This window comes from Theobroma cacao, chromosome 1 (genome assembly GCF_000208745.1).
Source record: "Theobroma cacao cultivar B97-61/B2 chromosome 1, Criollo_cocoa_genome_V2, whole genome shotgun sequence".
Taxonomy (NCBI): domain Eukaryota; kingdom Viridiplantae; phylum Streptophyta; class Magnoliopsida; order Malvales; family Malvaceae; genus Theobroma; species Theobroma cacao.
The window spans coordinates 27,265,957-27,288,776 of NC_030850.1; the positions used below are offsets into that span (position 1 = coordinate 27,265,957).

At 33.1% G+C, this 22,820-nt stretch overlaps 1 protein-coding gene across 1 annotated transcript; it reads right to left on the reverse strand.

Moving 5' to 3' along the window:
* Positions 15,494-21,428, reverse strand: LOC18613130 (U-box domain-containing protein 3). Its single transcript, XM_018121299.1, has 5 exons — positions 21,192-21,428; positions 19,691-19,971; positions 18,575-18,691; positions 16,486-18,387; positions 15,494-16,021 (listed from the first exon to the last, which is right to left on the reverse strand). The coding sequence occupies exons 2-5, from the start codon at positions 19,964-19,966 to the stop codon at positions 15,956-15,958; spliced, it is 2,361 nt and encodes a 786-aa protein (XP_017976788.1). The 5' UTR covers positions 19,967-19,971; positions 21,192-21,428; the 3' UTR covers positions 15,494-15,955.

The following is a 22,820-nucleotide window of genomic DNA, read 5'->3' on the forward strand; positions in this document are numbered from 1 at the left end:
AAATTAAAAACATTATGAAATGGTTTGTGATTTGTTGTTTAAACTTGCCTCCCTGTTACTCGCCTTTAGATATTTATGATAATGTCTGTTTACTCATTGGGATTGCAAAATCTCACCCACCTCCTTTCTAAACATTTCAGGTCTGTGGTAGCTTGTAGATACCCTATTTTGTCGAGGATTCCAGTTGACATCTCTACCACACAAACAATAGGTTTCTAGCACCAACACTGGGTGTATTTTGGGTCACTTGTCATTGTAACCATTATTGTACATTATAACTTTGTAAATTTTGGTATGTGTGAATTTATTTTACTTACACGTTACAAAAGATTTCTTACACGTGTTTCTATAAATATTATTTTATATAAAAAATGCTATATTTTAATCAATATTTTGAATAGTGATATTTATCTATAAATCCTTTTAAAATATTTTTGTCTTTTGATTTACTTGAGCAGGAAACTACTGAAAATTGTTTAAAATTGAATGTTTAAAAACGATTGCTCACAGAAAATGTAAGAAACTGATATGTAAGCCTTACGGGGTTCTGATTGGCATTTCGGGTAATGAGTGTCAATTGAAACGTCGCGACGGTTGTCATGGGCTCGAGGAAGGTTTGGGGTCGTGACAGAATGTGTTTCCACATCCATTTCCTCATGTTGGGATACACTTTCTTAAGGCTCTTCTATCTCATAAAGCTTAAGAATTTCTTTAACCTCACCTATGCTTGGGAAGTCATCTTCTTAAAAGCCAACTTCATAAGATTCCATCTCAATTAGCCTTCCATTAAGGTGTTTACTATACATCACGTAGCCCTTAAAATGTTCTAAGTATCTAATAAATACACATTTATTAGCTTTAGGGCTAGGTTTTCCATACTTATGAGATGAGTGATGTATGTATCCTACTGATCCCCAAGGACGTAAGCCTTCCAAATTGGGCTTACTCTCATTCCAAAACTCATATGGAGTTGTTGGAACAAATTTTGAGGGCACACAATTGATGATGTATGCTGCGGTCAAAAAGGCATCTGCCCAAAAACCTATTGAAAAGCTGGCTTATGCCATCATCGACCTAACCATGTCTAACAAGGTACAATTCTTTTGTTGCAGAGTTCTAGGTATCATTCACTATCAATGTATTCCCTTTTCCTCACATAGTTCTTTGAACTAATTAGATAGGTATTCACGACCTCTATCGATGCGAAAAACCTTAAGTTTCCTTTCTTCTAATTCTCAACCTCTACCATAAAGCATTCGAAACAATTCAAAGCTTGAGAATAGTAAGACAACAGAAATATGGATCTATATTGTGAGTAATCATCTATGAATGTAATGAAATAAGATGCGCTAGGATGCGCCATTACATTCATAGGCCCACAAATGTCCGAATGAACAAGTTTTAGAAGATGGATGGCCCTTTTAGCCTTCCTAAAAGTCTTTCTCTTGGACTTACAAGCAAGACATGGCTCACATGTTAGAAGTTTAACTTTGGCAAGTGAGCTCAATAACCCTTCTCTAACGAATCTGAACATTCTATTTTGCCCAATATGTCTTAATCTAGCATGCCATTTCACAGAATCATTTATAACATCAAAAGAAGAATTTGAAACTAAAGCAACATCATTATTAGAATCCAAATCTAACATAATCAAACCGTCTTTAAAATAACCATGACCGCAAAATGTGTCTTTAAGAAAAATTGACAAACTATAATTCTCGAAAGTAAAATTAAATCTTAAATCCATCAATGCTAAAACAAAAAATAGATTACATCATACAAACGGAGTATGTAACACATCATGTAGGAGCCATTTTCGCCCATTGTGCATTATGAGTTGGTAGGTTTCTACTCCTAGGACCTCTTCTTACGCTTCGTTCCTCATCATGACAAAGTGTCTACCCATTGGTAAACGATGGTAATATACATATCCTGCACAGTTGCAACTTATGTTCTTGGTTGCTCCTGTATCTACAATCCAACTAAGGAGAGAATGAGCAATAAACACATGAAAACATACATAAGTTCTAAAGCGGTTTAGAAGACGAACCTTCTTAGGCTCAGTGCACTCCTAAGCAAAATGTCCCTTCTTACCACAATTAAAGCATTTCAACTTAGACTTATCCTTTTTCCCACCACGCTTGCCTCTTTGATGGTTGGTGGCTCCATCACTTTTGGGCCTTAAATTTCTAGTTTTTCTCTTCTTTTGTTGTCTCTTTGCTGGGTAACATACCCTTTGCGATTTCCAACTTGAGCTATTAGGGCAATGCTGTGGATAGCTTCTCTATGCTTTGCCTTAAGCTCTAGATGGCGAGAAATGTCATTAAAAGTCTTTGTCTTTTCATTGTGTGTTAATACAAGCTTAACATGTCCCTATGAAAACTCAAAGAGTGACCTGATGACAGTTAAGACTTCTTGCTCATCTGTTAAATCATAACTAGCTACTTTCATTTCTCTTATCATGGTTGACATAGCCTTTAGGTGTTCATCCTTAGTGTGGTTAGAGTCCATCACATATTGATTGAACCTAAGTGTCAAGGCACGGAGCCTTGTAGCTGTAGTTCCACCATACTTAAATTTTAATTGTTCCCACAATTGTTTAGTAGTTGGGAAGTTCTCAAACTCCCTAATGAGATCATCGTGCACGCAACTTAACATGGCAAAGCACGCACTATGGTCTCTCTTATACCAAGTATCATAGGCCTTTTGGTCACAACGATGCTGAGCAGTGTTTCCAACTTCAGGTGGATTCATCTCTTTGGTCAAATGATCGAGCAACACTTGCTCATTAAGAAGATATTGGACCTTTTTATGCTAGATATCATAGTTTTTGCCATCAAGTTTGTCACCTTTGGTCAAATCAGTAATAATTTGTTTTGAAGCCACATCACTACATCATTACATAGGATTTAATTAGGTACATATCTTATTTTCTAATCCATTAAAATTAGACATATATATGTAATTTTTACCTATATTACTAGTTCAAAAATTTCACATGCATGCTAGTAATCATCACCAATAGTATAAGCATCAATTAAAATGTCTAATCTAATTTAACCTTATCTTATGGGAACATCTCTCACTATCTTTAAGCATGGGAACAACTCCCACTTACCACATAATATAACGAGTTCTACAAAGAACCCTATTGATATTTATAAGTGCCCATATCCAAAATAATATTATTTGTAAAGTAAGCGCGAAATTACATCCCTTTACATGGCTTCAATAAATAATTAATACAAACCTAAAATAAACTACATCATAAGGAACCTACTACATTAATCTACAAAATAAGGATGCTATGCTTTCTTATATGTATTTTTTATTTTTGATTATCAAAATCTTCCATGTAAATGTTGTGCACACAAAAATAGCACAAAGTAGATCGTAATTTTTAGATGCTTTTGGGAAAGACTGCAATAGTCTTCTCGACAAAGCACCTTACTTCTGCAGTAATTTTTAGGAAAAGCTAGAGGAATCACAAATGGTCTCTCTTAAAACCTAATCATTTTTAACAAAATTATTGAGACATACAATCACCATACTGTCTTTTTTGCATACAATTTTACTTAACAAATAAGTAAAATAATTACATCATGCATTTTATAAATTTTACTTAACAAATAAGTAAAATATTGCAATCATACAAAATATACTCATATAGCACGTAGCATTTTACAACATATGTAAAATAATTGATTTAAAAAATATTCGCTAAATTCACTCAAACCATATATATGTTTTAGAAGAAAAATAATTTCTAATATATAACGTATAAGTAAAAAATGTGGTAAATTAACGTATTAATTAACTATATATATAATGCATGTGAATTTAATAAAATATTAACATCCCAAAAACATAAATAATATTTTGAAATTTTTTTTCAAATTGTAATTACCAAAAAATTTTAAGGTCATTTTCAAAAATAGAAACTTGTGGGGCAAAAATACAATTTTGAAAAAATATGTCCATTGGCGCCATGTGGTTGCCACATTATGCCCTTTATGGTTGTGTCCAGACCTTTTTGGTCTTTATTATCTGTCACACTCTCATTTCAATGATGCTTTCTTGGTATAATGGTTAACAGATATTTTTGAAAATCTCAATGACTTTGTTGTTATAGGTTCAAATCCTACTAGTGGCATTTTCTTTTCTCATTTTTTTGTGATATATATAAAAATGCATATAATATATCATTAGAAAGCAAATTAAAAATGGAACATATCTATTGCAAATTTATACATAATGAATCATACATTGGTAATTTAAATTAAACAAAATTATGACCAAAACATGCTTTCAAATATACAAAAATTGGAAGAATAAAAGGAAGCCAAAACCTGCTTTAATATCACTATTAGGAAGCAAATAAGAAATGGAACATATCTATTACAGATTTATACATAATAAATCATATACTGGTAATTTAAATTAAACAAATTATGACCAAAACATGCTTTCAAATATACACAAATTGGAAGAACGAAAGCAAGCCAAAACCTACTTTAATACCACTATTGGGAGGTGGGTTTACCTATTCAGATGAATATTCCACTCTCTTTCTGATCGAAAAAAAGTTTGCCTTATAAATCATATACTGGTAATTTAAATTAAACAAAATTATGACCAAAACATGCTTTCAAATATACACAAATTAGAGGAATGAAAGCAAGCTAAAACTTGCTTTAACACCACTGATGCAAGATAGGCTTACCTTTTCAAATGAATATTCCACTCCCTTTCTGATCGAGAATAGCTTGCCTTACAATCCTCCTTTGAGCATACAATGAGCTCTTCGCTCTCGTTGTTATAGAGCAACTACTAAAGTCCTCCACAAGAAATTACATGTTCCAAAACTTCTGGCCTTTAATGGTGCCTCAAGAATGAAGAAAAAAGAGAAAAGAAAAGAGTTTTTGGTTTTTCTGACTTACAAAACAACTCACATTCACTATTAGTTGTGTAAAAAAATTAGTACATCTGTTCACTATTTATAAAAGTTTTAGAGATATAAAGATAGGATATTATTTTTAAATTTTAAAAAACTAAATTTAAATGTAATTAATCCTTATTTAAATTTAAATAAATTAAATTTAAATATATGGATAGATAATTCTTACTTAAATTTAAACAAATTAAATTTAAATTTCTATCATGCCTCAAACGTTGTTTTAACTATTCAATTAAGAAATATCATAATAATATCCAACAGTAATTAATTGAATATTTGTTAATTATTCACAATAATTAACAAAATTGCATGCCATGTGGACACACCACATTTAAATGCCATAGTTACCAAACGTGGCTATGTTTGACGAGCTTTATATACATAAATATACATGAATGTGTTAAGATGAGTCTCAACTTTAAATGTTGTGTTAAGAATACCCATCTATCTGCATCTGAGGCTTGTTTGGATCGAGTGGGCTTCGTCTCCTTGGTCCTTACGTCGATCATCGCCTAGGATTGGATCGTGATAAAAAAAATACTTGCTTATCAATGTTATGCTTTTTCTTTTTTTCAACTCAATAGTTAGGCTAGAGGATAAAACTTTCTCTTAAACCTATTAATTTTGTATGACACAATAACATGACACAAACATGGTACAAAATTAAGCAAGTTTGGTTTTAGGATAATTGTGTTTCATGTCTTAAACATGTCAATCCCGTTTAAAACCTGTTTAAGATATGTTTAGTTAATCGTATTATTGTATATCCACATAACTCGCAACTCTTTTATTACATTTTTAATTAATCATGCAAAAATGTCTACCTAATATGTTTATGACTTGATTATGACCCGTTTAAACCTCCACATATATAATTTCTTTTGTTATGATTGGTGATGGTGGTGGAGGATTTTATTATACTTGATGGATATTATTGTTTTATTATATATAATTATTTTTATGATTATTAGTTATAAATTTTAAATAATAACATTATATTTCATTTGTAATTGTATGTATTTTAATTTGATTGTATTAATCGTGTTTAATATTTTAATCATGTTAATGTTGTCAATTTTTCACACGCAAGTATATGTATCGAACAAGTAATGTAGATAGTAAGTCCAGGTCATCATTCTCACAGGGATTTGTTTCTAAAGTTTCACTAAATACTAAAATTATATAACAAATTAATATTATCGAAGCTAATCAACAATTGAAAAGATAATCAAAAACAAAATAAAAAAATGAATAATAAATTAACCAGCAAAAACTAAATATGTTGAGAAAAGCAGTAGATTAAAGATCTAGGATCGTGAGTTCATTCAACATTTCATTGATACCAGCTTTTCTTGTTATTTATCTTTCTTGGATGATTTTACTAACTTAGAATCCAAAGCTATGAATAAGTCCTCATCGAGATACTTGTACAAATACCTAACTTAATCAGTTCACTATATGTCTATAGGAATCAATTAAATTAAGTTTATTAAGCAAGTGTCTTAATTTGGCTATGTATGGCAATTGGCATATGTCTACTCGAATCACGAATAAGATCAACTAAGTGACGTGAACATACACTACTCAAATCTTAATCCAACCTGAACTCTCTTTGTCGAGTTTCAATTAGATTCACAAATCAATTATTGTTGGCCAAGCAATTAAAAGCATTAAGAACATATTTACATAAGTAAAATGATACCCATGCATGATAAATAATAAAAAAATTGGTAAGAGTCAAGAATCATCTTTGACAAGGAAATTCAGGGCAGAAAATATTGTAATAGGCAAGAAGTAAAGTAAAAGATATTTTGGAACACAAAACCTGTCCATTTTGGCTTTAAAGCACTTAAGAGTCGACTACTTATCCATTCAATCCAGCAGCATTGTTTGCATTTTGTTCTACAATAGTCGACTAGCAATGATGAAGAGTCAATTATGCTTGATTCCTGCATATTGAAAATCCAAATAAAGGTGCAAAACATGCAATATTCTAAGGTATAATGATCTCAAAACATGGATTTGTGTGAGAACAATTTAGAATTTCATTTTAACGATGTTAAAACATCATTTTAAACATGTATGATCAAAGATTCTTTAAGAGAAACATGTGAACTCAAATTTTGGCTTTTATTGCTCATTGTTCACAAGTGCTAAAAAGTTGAAATGTTCATTTGAAGAATCATGCCTTTAATATGCTCAAATATATTCAATTTACATCATGATGCGTGACTATGACTTGTAACATGTATAACAAGTATTTAAACAATGTTTAAGCATAACAAGCATCAAAGTTAGCATTTTCTACAATTTTCTAGCATATGGACAAAAATACCCTTGAGGTTATTCAAGCAATCATTTGTAACAAGAACAAGATATAATGGCATTTTCAACACAAGGTATGCTTGTTCAAGTTTTATATCATTGAAATCATTAAAATCTCAAGGATGCCAAACATTGCAAATAGATATATTCTTTTGCTTGAAAATTTTCATCAATGTTAAATTATCACACTCAAAATCATGCTTAAGAAATCCTTTTCAATCAATTTTACTAATCATAAGAGAAATACCAAGCAACATCGAATTTGAGCAATTTATATAAATATATCAAATCAAGTTTGCTCAATCATGCTATGACATTAAAAATAAAGAATTAATTTCAATCAAAGAGAATAAAAAGATTTCGCAAGAAAATCAATTGATAAAGATTTAATCTTTCTCTGCAAACTTTTTAACTTGAAACATTCAAGATTAGACTTGCTTTGTGAAAAATCATGAGCTCAATGTCACTCAATTTTGTTTCATTATGCTCTAAATGATTTATGAAATATGTAATGGGCATAATGAATCATGTATATGCATGTCAAGGGTCATTTGCAAATATCTCACAATTATGTTCCAAAAATGCCCTTGTGACCATTCAAGCTAACAAGCAAGCATGCACATCTAATAAAAACAAGTCATGAGTATTTTCATTATGAAGCACACTTGTTCAATTCATAAATAATTCTAAACTTAAAGGATGGCAACATTTTTCTCATTTAAGCTCATTTTGCTTTAAAAGTATCAATCAAAGTAGTTAAAACTTTCAAGTTCATTGTCAACCATCTTGAACTATTCAAGCAAGTTCTAGAATGTAAATCAAGATTGTTCAAATGGTCAACTTATGTTAAACACAAGGAAATCAAAGAAAAATTTTTTAACTCAATTTTCCTTGTCTTAAGCTACTTGAATAGGTGTGAGTGTAAGTCACCAAGTATGCTCATATTTCTATCACATTATCTAACCTTTCATGTTTCAAAATTATCCACAAAAATCATTGTTGCTCAAAGAAGTAGTATAGAAACAATGTCATAAATCATGAGGAAATTTTATAGAAATAATTTTTCATAATCAATCAATCTTAATAGAACAATTTTCTCAAAATAAGAATGATAATATATTCAAGATCAAATATAAGTACATACTCAATCATTTGATTCTTACTTCCTTGCAACTTATAGTATGTATCATATCAAGTCAAGTTGCATAGCCAAGATTGATCAATAAAGCTCAAAGAATTATGCACTTAATATTCAAGCACAAATAGGCAACTAAAATTTTCAATGTAGAAAAGAAAACAATTTTAGAATCCAAGCCAAATGAATGAAACATTCAATAAATAAGCAATCAAGATTCTCATTAAAAAAATTTAGCATATAAATCACCCATTTTCCTTTAAGTGTGACTAGAGAGCATCAATTCTTCAAGAATTGTTCCTCCTTGCTCTAGCACACCTACAAGAGACATTTTTCATTTGATCTGTATCTAAATTGCTTTGGATCCTTGAAAGTTAGTTTCGTTGCATAAAGTTCTTTTTGGAACCCAAATTTTTCTAATTTTCTGCACAGTTCTTTTTCTAAAGCAATCATAGGATAAATGTCTAGTTCTATCACATACAAAGCATCTAGGTGAGAAATCATTAGCATTTCGTATGAAATTTATGCTCTTTCTTGATGATTTTTTTCTTAAATTCTTAAGAGCAGTATTTTCAGCAACTGCAGCCTGTAAAGCATCTGCTCTGTTTTTCAACTCCAATTGTAGACTTTCAAAATCTGTTTTTGAATGTTCTAATTCAATTTGCAAAAAATTTCTTTACTCAAAAACAAAGTTGAAATCGTGTCTTATCTTTTCCAAATCATTTTCAAGAGATGCAGCTTTTCTTTTCAAAGTTTTATATTTTGATGCAAGCTTTTCAAACTCATCATAGAGACATTCATATTCATCTTGCAGCTCATCAATTGAAATATCACAAGAAGTAGAAGACGCCTCGAATTCATCATCTCTGGCCATCAAGCACAAGTTTGATCTTTCTTCAACTTTCTAATTTAATAAATCTTCAAATTTTATTTTCACGTCAAAATTTCCTTTTTCCAAAAAATCAATTTGTGCTTTCATCAAAAATTCATTTTCAACATCGAGTGTGGAAATGATTTTCTTGTTCTTTATATTCATTTTCTCAAACTCAAAAGCTAAATCCTCAAAAGCATCATGTAATTCATTGAAAACACATGAATTAAGTTCACATGATGAAGAAGTTACCTTTAACTCTTCAAGAGCCATGAAGCATAATTCAATTCGATTTGAGGATTCATCTTCACTTGATTCTTTGTCTCCATTTGCCATGTTGCTTGTTGAGCATTGATCCTCACAAGAGTTGTCTTCCAATTCCTTTTCCATATTCGTTTCTCCATATAACTCTTCTAATTTTTACCAAATTTTCTTGACACTTTTGCACATGAACACTTTATCATATTCTCTATAATCAAGTGCACAAATGAGAGTATGCATGGCTTTAGAGTTGGTTTGTACTCTCCTCATTTCAGCTTCTGTCCACTTGGACCTTGGCTTAGGAATTAGTTTATTGGTTACAACATTTAGTGTTGAAGGAATGAAGGGACCATCAGTTATGACATCTCACATCTCATAATCTATAGCTCTAATGTAAGTTGACATCCTAGTGCTTCAATAAGGATAGTTAGAGCCATCAAATAGAGGTGGTCTGTTTGTTGATTGTCCCTCAGCAACTATGGATTTTTGGAGAGCCATTTGGATCCTCCCAAAAGGTGTTAGACCTTAAAAACAGGGAACTAGCTCTGATACCAATTGTTGGTCCCATTAATGTGTGCTAGAGGAGGGATGAATAGCACAATTTGGCTCTTGACAATGTGTGAAACTAATTTTCAAAACTCAAGAAATTAAAAACAGAGTATAAGATGCACAACAATTTAGAGTGGTTCGGTCCAAGACCTACATCCACTACCTTGATTATCCAACCAAGGATTTTCTCAACGATTCACTAAGAATCCAGTGGAATTCACAAGCTTTCACCAAGCTTTTACAATGGCTTTTCGCAGGCTTAGCCAAAACCTTTACACTAGTTTTTCATGGGCTCAACTAAAACCGAAAGTGGTTTTCCAAGGCTCAACCACAACCTATAACATTCAAGCTTTCCCAAGCTTGAACAACCCCTTAAAGTGACTCTCTCACTCTAAGTATACAAGAAAAAATGGTAAAAAAAAGTACCTATGATCACAAGTTGATCTGATTGGTACAAAATGAGTGTTAAATACAATGACAAATAGTAGGCGTTTAAGTACAAACAAGTGCAATGAAGCTTTTCTGGTTTTTCTACTTTCTATAGCTCAAATCTCATTCAAAGCTTCTCAAAACTTGTTTTTCATTGTTGGAATACCTTTTTATACTTGGAGATGCAACTCTTATGGCAGTTTGGCAGTTTATATCTGTTGGAAAAAGTTGAGGATGAGTACTAGCCATTAATCTGTTTTGTAGTGTTCTGGTTCAAATTGCATACAGAGAGCTCTTAGTTGACTAACTTGGTTGACTAAGTTGATTCTGTTTCTGGTTTGCAAATTCTGGCATAGGGCACTTAGTCGACTGACTTGGTTGACTAAGTTGGTTATGTTTCTCAAACTCTTCAACCCGTCATTTCTCTAATTTGAAATTTGGTCAACTAATGTTCTTCTTTGTTTAACCAACAAGTTTCCTCCTTGTTATTCAGTTACATCTTATTGATTTTATCCCTCTTTTTCTTTCAAAAATACTCTTTGAAGAGTTAAATAATTAGTTTCATATATTAATTTTCCTGCACACATAAGTAAAGATATTAGACATTAATGAATGGGAATATTTTGCTATCATAAAAAACATATAGAGTCAACATTCTCTATCTCTTATTTTTGATGATCACAAAACACTCCAAAATTAAGAATGCAATGTTTATGTTCAATATGAATGCTTCAAATCTTTATGCATAATGAGGTGCTCCCCCTTAGTCAATGCATCTACTTTTCTTTACAAAATATTCAACAAAACCAAAACTGAGCATCACACACATAAATTAAACATGAAGACCTATTTAAGTCTATTTGATTTAGTCTTCCTTCTCTCCTTTTTCTTTTTCATCATTAAACAAGATATTCAAAACTCCCTCTTAATGAGTGCATCAAGATTTTCCTTTAATCTTTAAATCAAACTTTAATGAATGAGAATCATAAGCACTCATACACTTAAGTCATACAAGCTTATAAATATAATTCAATAACTTTAAGAGTCAAGCTTGTGTCTATGCAAGAACAAATGTATGGGAGTTAAATCATTTCAAGAAATTGTCAAGGACTACTCAAATAATGCTCAAACAAATTTGATCATTTTGTCATAATCAAAACTATAATAATTTTAAAGCTAACAAACTAGGTAAAGTGGTAAACATGAAAGTTGTAGCTCATTCTCTTAGCTTTCCAATGAATTAAAAATCACATCAATTAGGATTTCTGTAGTTCAAGTTATCTTTAAATTACCGCAGTATGTATAAGTGACACATTCACCATACTTGTGCTGCCATAACTCAATTTCACCTCTCGTCACTTATCTTGCACATAACCATAAGAGAAATCAACATTAACTCTTCTTAAAGTAAATTAAACCAAAATAAAGTAAAATTAAACTAAAATAACTTAATTTAACTATTCAACATGTAATCTAACTTGATTTAGAAAAACAACTAAAATGCTCAAACCGAACCTAAAACTCAAAGGTCTAGCTACTAAAGTCCTCAAATATGTTACAAATAGCTCTATATAACAGAGTTATCAGTTAATCGTTTAAATTTGTTATAAATCATGTTGTGTAATATAAAATTTAACTTGAAATATTTAATAGACATGTTAGGTATGTTATGTTATGTTACACATTTACTGAACATATTTATATTCGTATTTAAGATTTTAACATGTTTAATTAATCATATCGTATTTATATTTATCCTTATATTATTAATACTTTATATCTACACAATACTTTAAAACACGATAACACAATTTGTCAATCTACTCTTATTTCTTTTAAATCTAAATTTCAACCAAAAATTAGATGATTTTCAAATCTTTTGTCTAAAATACTGTAATTGCAGGGTCGGTTTTGTTTTGTAGTTAGAACTTAGACCATAAATTTTACAGGTACTAATTTCTTAGAGTGTATCTTGCCTACATTTGTCCCATTCCCAGCTGGGTACCACCACTAACCCAAATATTACAATGAGCAGAAACCATTGTAAAGGACAATATATCATGCTTCCTTAGTCACAGTTTGCGTGCGCAAAATCTTTGAAATCGTAGATCATATATTATGAAAAAAGAAGCCCACATCACTGTCATTAATTATCAATACAGCTGTTTGAGAAGCTTGCACGTTTCTAACACCCTCATAGCGAAAACTACAACTCCCTACCCTACCCATTGAACCTGCAGGATTCACATTAGCGATGCAAAACCCACATTTTTCTTTTGCGTCTTTCAGTTTGGTTTGCTGTAAGATGCTAGGCTTGATTCTCAATTTTGGGCTAGCTAGAGGTCTAGTTTTCTTCAATGAAATTTGGCCATACATAGCATATCGATGACTATTTATTAATTAAATGCCAAGCTGCAACCAGATTTATGAAAGATAAATAAGGTGATCAAAGTTCATAGTATCCAACTAATTTACTGTAGTTCCTTCACTGTTCTCATCAAATCTTTTGAAACTAATGGCAATCTATTTATTGCTGTAGCATAAATCTTAGCCACATCTTATTCTTTCATCAACTTTTTCCTTTTTCTTTTTTTCTAAAACCAAAATGACCATCGAATTCGGTCCCACCCCTTTTCAATTTTAATAATAAAATATATACATAAAAAAAAAAAGAAAAGATTTTTATCCTAACAAGATATACAACTTAAAGAAATTAAGCAAGACAAAATCATTCAGAGGTTTTGAGATCAAAACCATGAAATTTTCATTAACCAAAAACGCAAAGTAAATTGTTTGGGTTGACAACTTTATTTTATGTTTTATGTTTATGATGTGAGTTGTTTGCAAACTTATATAGCGTAAGTTATGCTGTGTTGTTGGTTCATTAGTGGAGTGATCACAGGGGTGGAGCTACGAGAGTGGTAGGTGATGGTGGCTGTCATCTTTTAATTTTTAATTTTTTTATTATTATAGATATAAAACTTAATATATATATATATATATATACATATATAATATGATTATTTTTATAATTATTTTTTAATCACTTCTCATTTAAAATCCTGAATTCATTATTACTGGTTATTTTGTGATAATATGACATGTGATATAAAATCTTATTTTTAATCGCGTTTATGTCAATAGAATCTTGTCAGATTCTCATTTATGTGATTTGTTTTTATTATCTCTAATCGATTTTTTGTATTTTTTTATAAAAAAAAAAAAAACCTTTGAAACAACCAAAAAAAATATTCTAGAAAGATGAACTCAAGTCTTGGACATAAAGCAACAAAAGCTACTAATTATATACATTAAAGGGGATATTGATTTATCAATTTTTTTATTGATACTGCAAGGTATTGAATTATAACCTTGCTTCAAGAGGGTACAAAAAAATTGTAGTATTGAGTGCACGAGCTTGATGGTAAGTTATCATACACATAATTGATGAGAGAAGAGCATACTTTTTTTTTTTTGTATATCGATAGAAAGGTTCAACCTGGCAAATGCCTCAAAGGAGTCCCAATCCCAACCGTATCCCTTCATACGCCAGTATCTCCATTAATCACTCTGTGATCGAGTGATAGCTATCCTAATAGTTAAATTTTAACCTTATCTCAAACATTAAATGTTTGTATTAGCAGCTCATGCTTGATGTTTCCAGTTTGAGGTAGACATTGATCAGCCAGGGCCGACCTGAATCCAAATGATTTTTGTCTAAAGTTGGGTTCATTCACAGGTGAACTGTGACAAAAGCAGTATCCGCTACTTTAGGTGGGCAGTGCTCCTTCATTTGTTGACCAAACCAGGGAGATTCAGTGGTCTTACATGATATGAATATCATTTGGTTTTTAATTCTTTAAATTCGAAATGTATGAATTTACATCTCACTTCAAGTGAATACTTTTTTTTAATCCAAGTACAAACCTGTGCGGTCCTGATCTCATATTTCTCCTGTTTGAAACGAAAAGAACACTCATCAGAGGCTCATTGATTGGGGATCAAAGTAGAGATGCTATGCATAAGAATTGATCACCAGAGATCAGTGTGAAAAGAGGGTGAGAGGTCTCCTATACAGGGAACAGAAACAAGGACTCAACAAGCCTGGTTGGTGAGTATTATCGTACCCAAATTGCAAGCTGTTCTGTATATTGGGCCCATGCATAACATGAGTGGACCAGGGCCTGCCTAGGGTACTTTCTTTTTCTAAACAGTAATACCAGTAGGACCATGCTGCAAGTTTCAGGTGACACTCTAGGAAAATAACGTATTTATCATAATGCAGTACTGCAGTAACAAGCATGAAGCTTTGCATTTATCGTTTAGTTTGTCTCCTATTGGCTTAGATTTGGGGGAAAATTTGATAGCTTGAAGCTTTTGGATGTTCCTGGACCATTGGACACGTCGGCTTGCTTAAGCCGTAATGTGCAAGAAATTCGCCCAGAGAATGTTAGAAACAGGACTTGGGTTGTGGTTTTTTAGGGATTTTAAGGGGAAGTCTTGGCCTTGGATACTATACTAACTCTGCTCAGTTTGTCCTTTCTGCTTCAAAACTGAAGTGAATCAACGACATTCAATCGGGGTAGGATTTGTACTTATGGTCAACAATTAGACTTCCTTGGCTTGGAAAGTATAATTCACTTGCCATGTTACTTAAAATCATATAGAACATTCCTATCGTTGCCTTGGTCGTGTTTTGCCAGAATTATTTAGTTGCCCTGCCATTACCATTGATGGTGATCATCCGGCAAATGCTTTGAGCCACAAGATGGTTAACTAGCATATCTACTAGTAAAATGGCCATTCTTTTCCAGTTAACAATACTGCTGAGTACCAGGCAGAAGAGGGCTGCACTTTTGATAAACAAGTATAAAAGCACATAAAATGAAAAACTATTGGAATCTAGGTGCAGCTAACCTTAATAAACTCAGAAAATCTAGTGCTTGTTAGGGTACAAGATTAAGAATAAAAGCACTGAAAAATAGAACATTTGACATCAAATAGCAAAAATATCTTTAACAAGATCCTATATCATATTACAAGCGTCTATAGCATATGTACAACATATCTACAAACCTAAGGGGCAAATCTGTTACTACATAAACTCAAAATTAAATGAAAAAAAGAAAAGGGAAACCTACACTCAATACCATGGCAAGCTAAGTTCTAAGGAAAATTGCGCAGCAAATTATAGACAATCCCACCACCTCCTGGGAAAGCTTGCCCTATTTCCCCGCCCCCTAACCACCTTCAAAAAAGGGGAATCCAAAGAAACAAAGAATAGAGCTTGCAATGCTAATGGATAAAGCTGGAGAACTAAAGAATGTATGAAAGGAGAGCTCCAAAAGGACAAACCATGGACAACAACTTACACGGAGTAGGATATTAAAAAATCAGAAAATAAAACAAAACAAAATTTATTCTGTTTTCATGTCTTCCCCTTCCCAGTGGCACCTTCTCTCTGATTCCGGAAGTGACTGAGAAGCTGTTGTGCCTGCAACAGGTATAAAAGAATATATCATGTACTTTCTCATGTGCATCCAGAAAATTGTCTTTAGACTACACAGTCATCGAACATGTAATAATAGCAGTCACCAATTTCAAGATGTAATGAGCTTTAGAAGAAAACCTTATGCCTTTCTGCTCCCTACTTTCCACAACAGGTCTTGGAAATGTAACACATTTTTCCCCATCCGTTTTAATCAGTTACAATAAGAATCACAAATACTAGGTCCAATTTCTAATGAATAATTTGACAGGTGGTAGAACCCCTCAATAGAGTTCATTACACAAAATATAAGCAATATAAACATAATTTAACTTTAGTGGTGCAATGACACCAGATATAAAGAGTTTAATAACATTTTTCACTTATTGCATTGAGATCACAGATACAGAAGCAGAAAATGCAAGGACTGTAGCCATAACAGGAGAAGGTGAAAATACTAAGCTACATACCTTTTCCTTTGCCCTTGGTGTGCCAGACTGAGACAATGCGACAAGGGGTGGCACAGCCCCTTCTTGCAAAACCAGGGTACAGAACTTGGGACTATTAAGGCATAGTTGCAGCAATACAGAGGCCGCATTTTCCTTACCCCTTTGCGATCCTGATTCAATGGCTTCAACTAATACTGGGATACCACCTTCTCGTACAATTGCCAAACGCCCTTCCCCAATTGTTGACAGGTTGGAGAGAAGTGCCACTGCCTTGTCCACCATCCCACTATCAGGATCCATTAACTCAACAAGATATTTTACTGCACCTGCTTGAACTATACGAGCCTTGTTTTCATGAAAAATTGATAAGTTAAACAAAGCAGTAACAGCATCTTTTTTCCCTCTCAATGTTCCTGAGCCTAGAAGATTCACCAAGGCTTTGACAGCACCAGAACGTCCAATCCTTGCCTTGTACTCTTCCAAGACTGAAAGACTGAACAAAGCTGCTGCAGAATTTTCTCTGGCTCCATCATTTCCAGACTTTAAAACGTGAATTAGTGGCTCTATTGCTCCAGATTTTGCAATCATAGCCTTATTATCTTCATTAATAGAGAGATTCAAGAGGGCTGTGACAGCATGCTCTTGAGTTAGCTTCACTTCTGAGTATAATAGAGAAAGTAATGGTGCAATAGCACCACAGCGACCTATAATTATACGATTGTCCATGTTGTGCTTTGCAAGAAGGCGCAATTCTGCAGCAGCTGTTGTTTGGACTTCATTTGATAGGCTTTTAAGGTTGTCTACTAATTTCTTAACATGGGAACTTGTGGTCAAATCATCACATCCTGATCCAGAAAACGAAATGGAGGATGCGCTGTTAAACTTATGGTTTCCATTCACTGCCTCTTGTACTTTTGTACCAGAGACATGAAACTGCTTTCCTGTTACCCAGGGAGAAAAACCAGATTCTTTTGTTGAAGGAAAAGTGCCGAGGCCCTGAGATGAAATTTCAGCTAACTCATTCCCAGTTTCATGTTTCTTTGACCTCCTTGACAAATCATTCGATGCAGGAGGCACATAATCAAGACTGGAAATTTCACTCGAGGCTGATTCAGTCCTGCTGTGAAAATATGACTGATCAGGGGAATGGTGGTCACCCTTGTCAATCTCCCTGCTTTGGCATCTATTACATTCCCCATTAAATCTAGATGTGATGTCAATCTTCTGCTTCTCTAAACCAATTCCAACTTCAAGAGATGATCTTGATGTGGAACTACTACTGTTTGCAAAGCAATGGCAATTATCAGTATGGGTAAAATCTTGAGAAGATATATGAGTTGAAGGAGATGAGATCGATATAAGTTTTGCATGCCCAGAGTTATTGGAAAGCTGTAAGTTGTTTTCCTCGCACCAACTCGCTACCATAGCTTTGACCATGTAATTTGGAATGAGATTTGTATGTGTAAGTGTTTGATGAGTCTTTGGGCAAATGGTCAGTCCATTATCAAGCCACTTTTGGATGGAAGCCCTGTCATAAGTTTGCCCAGAAGCCACAATAACAGGATCCAGCATAAGTTCCAACGACAGGGGGCAAAGAAAGTGTGGAGGTTTCAGGACACCAGTTGTGGGTTCAAAGTGCTCAATTTTAAGCAGATAATCACGTACATGGGAGATGAGATCCACAATCTGATTGATTTGATCTAATTTTCCTTTTGCATTGTTGACTTGCGCATTCATTCTCTCTTTTTCCACAGCCACAGTTTCTTTTAACAATTCCTGGTTTGATGTTAAGTTTAGTGATTTGATAACTTCTACCAAATGGTCAGGGCAAGGAATAGCATCATTTCTTTGACTTCTCAAAGCCTCTTCTATATTTTCTGATACTCTCTCCTGCTTCAGACATTTAATTTCCCGCATACAGTTCTGAAACAGTTGAACATCAATAAGTCTCACTACTCAAAGCCAACTCAGCTCTGAGAAAGTGATAGCAGTTGCCATCCAGCTGCCTTAACAACTTCTAAGAGGAAGAGAAATTTTGTAGAAAGAAAATGAATAGCATGTTTGCCATCCAAACATAGAATGAATAAGCAAATCTAATTTCTTTTCATACCTGTACACTGGTTATACTTGACGTGGATGGCGATGACTGCAACATTTTATATATCATGTGACAAATCTGAAGTGAAGAGCTTTGCATTTTTATCAGAAAGGGCTCACTCTGAAGAACCTGGACATAATTTTAAAAGACAAATAAATAATTGAAATATGACAGTAGTAGTAGAAGCCTGAAAATCCTATTTTTTAACTCAAGAAGGAAAGGTATACATAACAGAACCCAACATCCAATATTCAAGCTTCCTTTTTACTTTTGGGGGACTGAGCACACCGCAGGGGAAGTCGTCCCCTTTCCCCCCACCGCCAATCCTCCCCATAATGAGAGCATCATTTTATCTTAGGTACTTGGTACTGTGGTATAGCTTCAAAGAACTTTACCAATTAGTTCCTTTTTCATTTTACTAAATACTTCATTTAATTGCAAGAAAAATTTTGAGCAAAAAAAAAAATTGCAAGAAAAAGACAAGGAAAGAAATGCACTTTGTTGCAAGCTATACTAAACTGGATTAGCTTTGCTGTTTTAGGACTCAAGTGTTTTTCTACACACTATTACATTTTCAAACCTAGTTAGCACCTTCCTTAGTTCCTTTTCATTTCATTTTAATTTAACTGTGTTATATTTGCAAGAAAGAGATTTCCTTGCAATCCATAGTAAACCAAGTTATCATTATCAGTCAAGTTTTCTTCTATACACTATAATGTTCTACAAATCAACTGAAACTTCACAGAATTAGGTCAGAAGAAGAATTTTTGAGATCCTTGTACTCATTATGCTAGCATTAAATAGACTGGGTATCCATCCTATCAATCCTTTAATCAATAGATATCTCAAATCCATGCTGGGTACTACTTAGCTCCCATCCAAACAGCACCCAAATTGGACCGAATTGGTGGAAACAGGTTTTTCAAACATGAATAATAGTAAGAGGCTCCATGACTGAAAATTAGAATATGCTATGTGTAGTATTTGAAGCAATGTCACTAAAACAAACACCAGAAAACATAGACAAGCCAACTGAAAAGCAATCCTTGATTCTAGCTCTATTTTTTTCTATTAGGTATCATTTCACCAAGGGAGAATGTATTTAGCAAAGATTAAAATTAGACTTACCCTACGGATTTTGCTCATCTTAGGAGACCAGTTCTCCATGAATTCTCGAGCCTCGTTAACAACCAAGTCCAGCTCTTCACACTCTTTACATAGAATTTCGTCTGAAGGTATCTCGCGATCAACAACATCATCAAGCAATGGTTTCAAAAGTTTTAACACAACAACCATATACCTGTAATCCTTTTCAACAGGAACAACTTTTATTGTCTGGCATGAAACCAGATGAATGAATCGAGAGATACTATTGATAAGACATTGCACAGAGGTTGTGTCCATCTGACCTGTATTTAATGGAGCATACCAGAATTTAAACCAAAAAGTTATAATGGGAAGTAGTATAAAAACTTCTCAGGCAAAATCCGTTCATACAAATGACTACAAGAGTGCCTTGACAAAACTTAAGTCTGCATCGTTTCTCCCTGTTGACCTTTTCCTATAATCTAAGGAAGCCCACTCATCCAGATGTGAAGTAAAAAGATAAAAGATCAGATTTTCATAATTTTTCAAAGTGAAAGGCTTTTTGATTGATGTCTATCTGAGGAACACAGATGCACTGCTCCTGAAAATTATTTGTTTACTAATGACATGGGACTTTATTTATTTCCCCACAATCTAAGGAAATCCACTTGACTAAACTTTCAATTTAGAAATAAAATATCAGATTTTACCAAAATTCAGTAAACAAAGGGTTTTGACTAATGCGTATGGGAAGAACAAACATCCAGTGTTACAAAAAAAATATTATTTTCTCGTTCCATGGCATTTTCCATGTTGACTTTTTCCCATAAGGTCTAAGGAAACGTTTGCTAGCTTTCCAACAAAAAATAATATTTAAATTAAATAAACTATCAGATCTCCAGAAACTAATAGGAGCTTGGTAAGTGAAAAAGGCCATTCCCTAATGCCCTATGTGAGAAACAAACACACATATCTATTGTGATCTTGGAGGGGCAAAAAAGCTACTATGTTTTATATGAAAAGGTTTCATAGTTTATTCGGTTGTGAAGAAGCTAGATGGAAGTGCAAAGTTTAAATGTCTACTACAAAACTCCATTGTTCCTAAAGAGAGCGAAAGAGAACTGTTAAAATTCAATGATGAAAATCTTTTCACCCTTCCTTTGGTAGCTGAAGAAAGCCTGATATGAGGTTGAAGTCCAACAACAGCAAAAACTTAGTTTAATAGAGCTACCATAAGATCCAAAATTCCATTTTCTTCCCCCCTGTTATCAGCAACCCAAAAAAGGGTACTAAGTAAATTCCCTGAACCAAAAAAAAAAGTTTTTTATTTATTTAATTTATATTAGAAACATAATTCAAAAACTACCTCACACTTATAAACCAACAAAACCCAAAAAGAAAATACAAACGAAAGCAGAAGTATTTTCCAGTGCTTAAATCCAATTCAAAACAACACCGCTACTTTATAGACCAAAATATTACAGAAAAAAATTACAAAAATTACTGAGGAATCGAAAGCACCTTTTTAACATTGAAAGCATACCTCTTTCTTGGAGTCGGCTTAAGCTGGTGAAACAAAGAAAGCACAGATCTTGATGGACATTTGAGTAGTGTAAACACTTCAATGGAAATAATCAAATATTAAACCTTCAAGCATCAAGCATAATAAATTCAAGCTCTGCCCTTTTTTCTTTCTTTTTTTTTCTTTTGTTCTTGGCAAAGCTGCATGAGAGAGAGAGAGGAGAGCTGCAAGAAACTAGGGACACAAAACTGGAGGAACGAAAAGGGCAAATACAGGAAAAGAAAGAAAAAAGGGTAAGCTGGGTGGGGCCCTATGTGGTTGAAGGTTTGTTGGGTTATGTGGGAAAATTCATTAAGAGTGGGGGAGAGTTGGAATTAATTAAGGGCAGTACTTGTATTTAACCATGATTAGATGAAACAAACAAAGAGAAAAACAAGTCAAAGCTTGGGTTTTTTTTTTTTCTTTTTTGAGGTTTTGATCGTTGGATAGTTGATATACAGTAGAATGAAAGAAATAGTAGTAATGTACTATGATTGGTGTTGAGATGTTTAATACCTTTCAAATGACACCATTTACCCTTCTCTTTTTCCCACTTGCATCAGTTCAATGGTGAATAATTACATATATCCTGGTATAATGTTAGGAATCCACAGGAATTAAACTTTGAGGCTTCAGCTTTGGGGTGAGATGTTTTATATTTTAAAAATGATTTATGGCTAAAATTTGGATGGACTTGGTGTGGTATTTGGAGTGAATGGGCATGCTGCATGCGGCATGCATGGTATGGATACTAGTCTTCATGTGTGAAGAATATCTCTCAAATTGATATTCTAGTGCTAAAGAATTTGGCATCTTATGCCACATACATGATAGCTGACGACACTGTTTTCTCATGTGCCCATCCAAAGGAAGAAAAACATCCATCCTGTGTCATTTTCAACTGTGATTTTTCCTTTGAACAACAACACTATGGTAAAAAACTCTTGTCAGCTATTGCTCTTTGTTGCAGTTGGTATTTTGCCCAATGTAGCCCTTAATAAAAAAATTTTGTTGACAGAGATAAAAAAAAAAAGAGTAACCTCCATGGTTGTTGATTCTAACATTATGCAACAGAAATCATTATTAAAGGGCAAAATCATTATTGATGTGCTCAAGATTCCAGCCCACATTCATTTCTTATTGTCTCAAAAGCAATCAGATGATTTGCATAGCCATTCATATTAAGGTTTTCTTTTATTCTTTCCTTCTTTTATTTATTATTCTGAAGCAGAAACCATACTCATTATTCAACGAACTGCACAAAGAAAAACAAAGCAACCCCTGCCTTTATATAAATAATAAGGGTCAACTACATGATTCTTTCTTCCTTTCTTTCTTTCTTTTAGTTTTTCAATCCAAAAAGGGAGAGATAAAATGCCCGTTTTGCAGGAAAAGAAAAAAATGGAGAATTTTCTTGTTGTTGATAAAAGCAGATGAGGATAAACAGAAAAAGAAAGCACCCAATTGGATTGGAAAGAGCTTAAGCCTCATTGTTCCCATTCATTACACATTGATATTGTACAAACAAAGACAACTTTCTTGTCGTTTGCTGCCTTAATTATAACAGCCTGCCCCATTTTCCTCCCATTGCCAGCTAAGTGCATTTCCTAA

Coding starts and splice junctions, on each gene's coding strand:
- LOC18613130 (XM_018121299.1), bottom strand. CDS start 19,966: ATGGACACAACCTCTGTGCAATGTCTTATCAATAGTATCTCTCGATTC. Junction 18,692..19,690: donor AGATGAGCAAAATCCGTAGG/GTAAGTCTAATT, acceptor AATTATGTCCAG/GTTCTTCAGAGTGAGCCCTT. Junction 16,022..16,485: donor CACCAAGGGCAAAGGAAAAG/GTATGTAGCTTA, acceptor TACCTGTTGCAG/GCACAACAGCTTCTCAGTCA.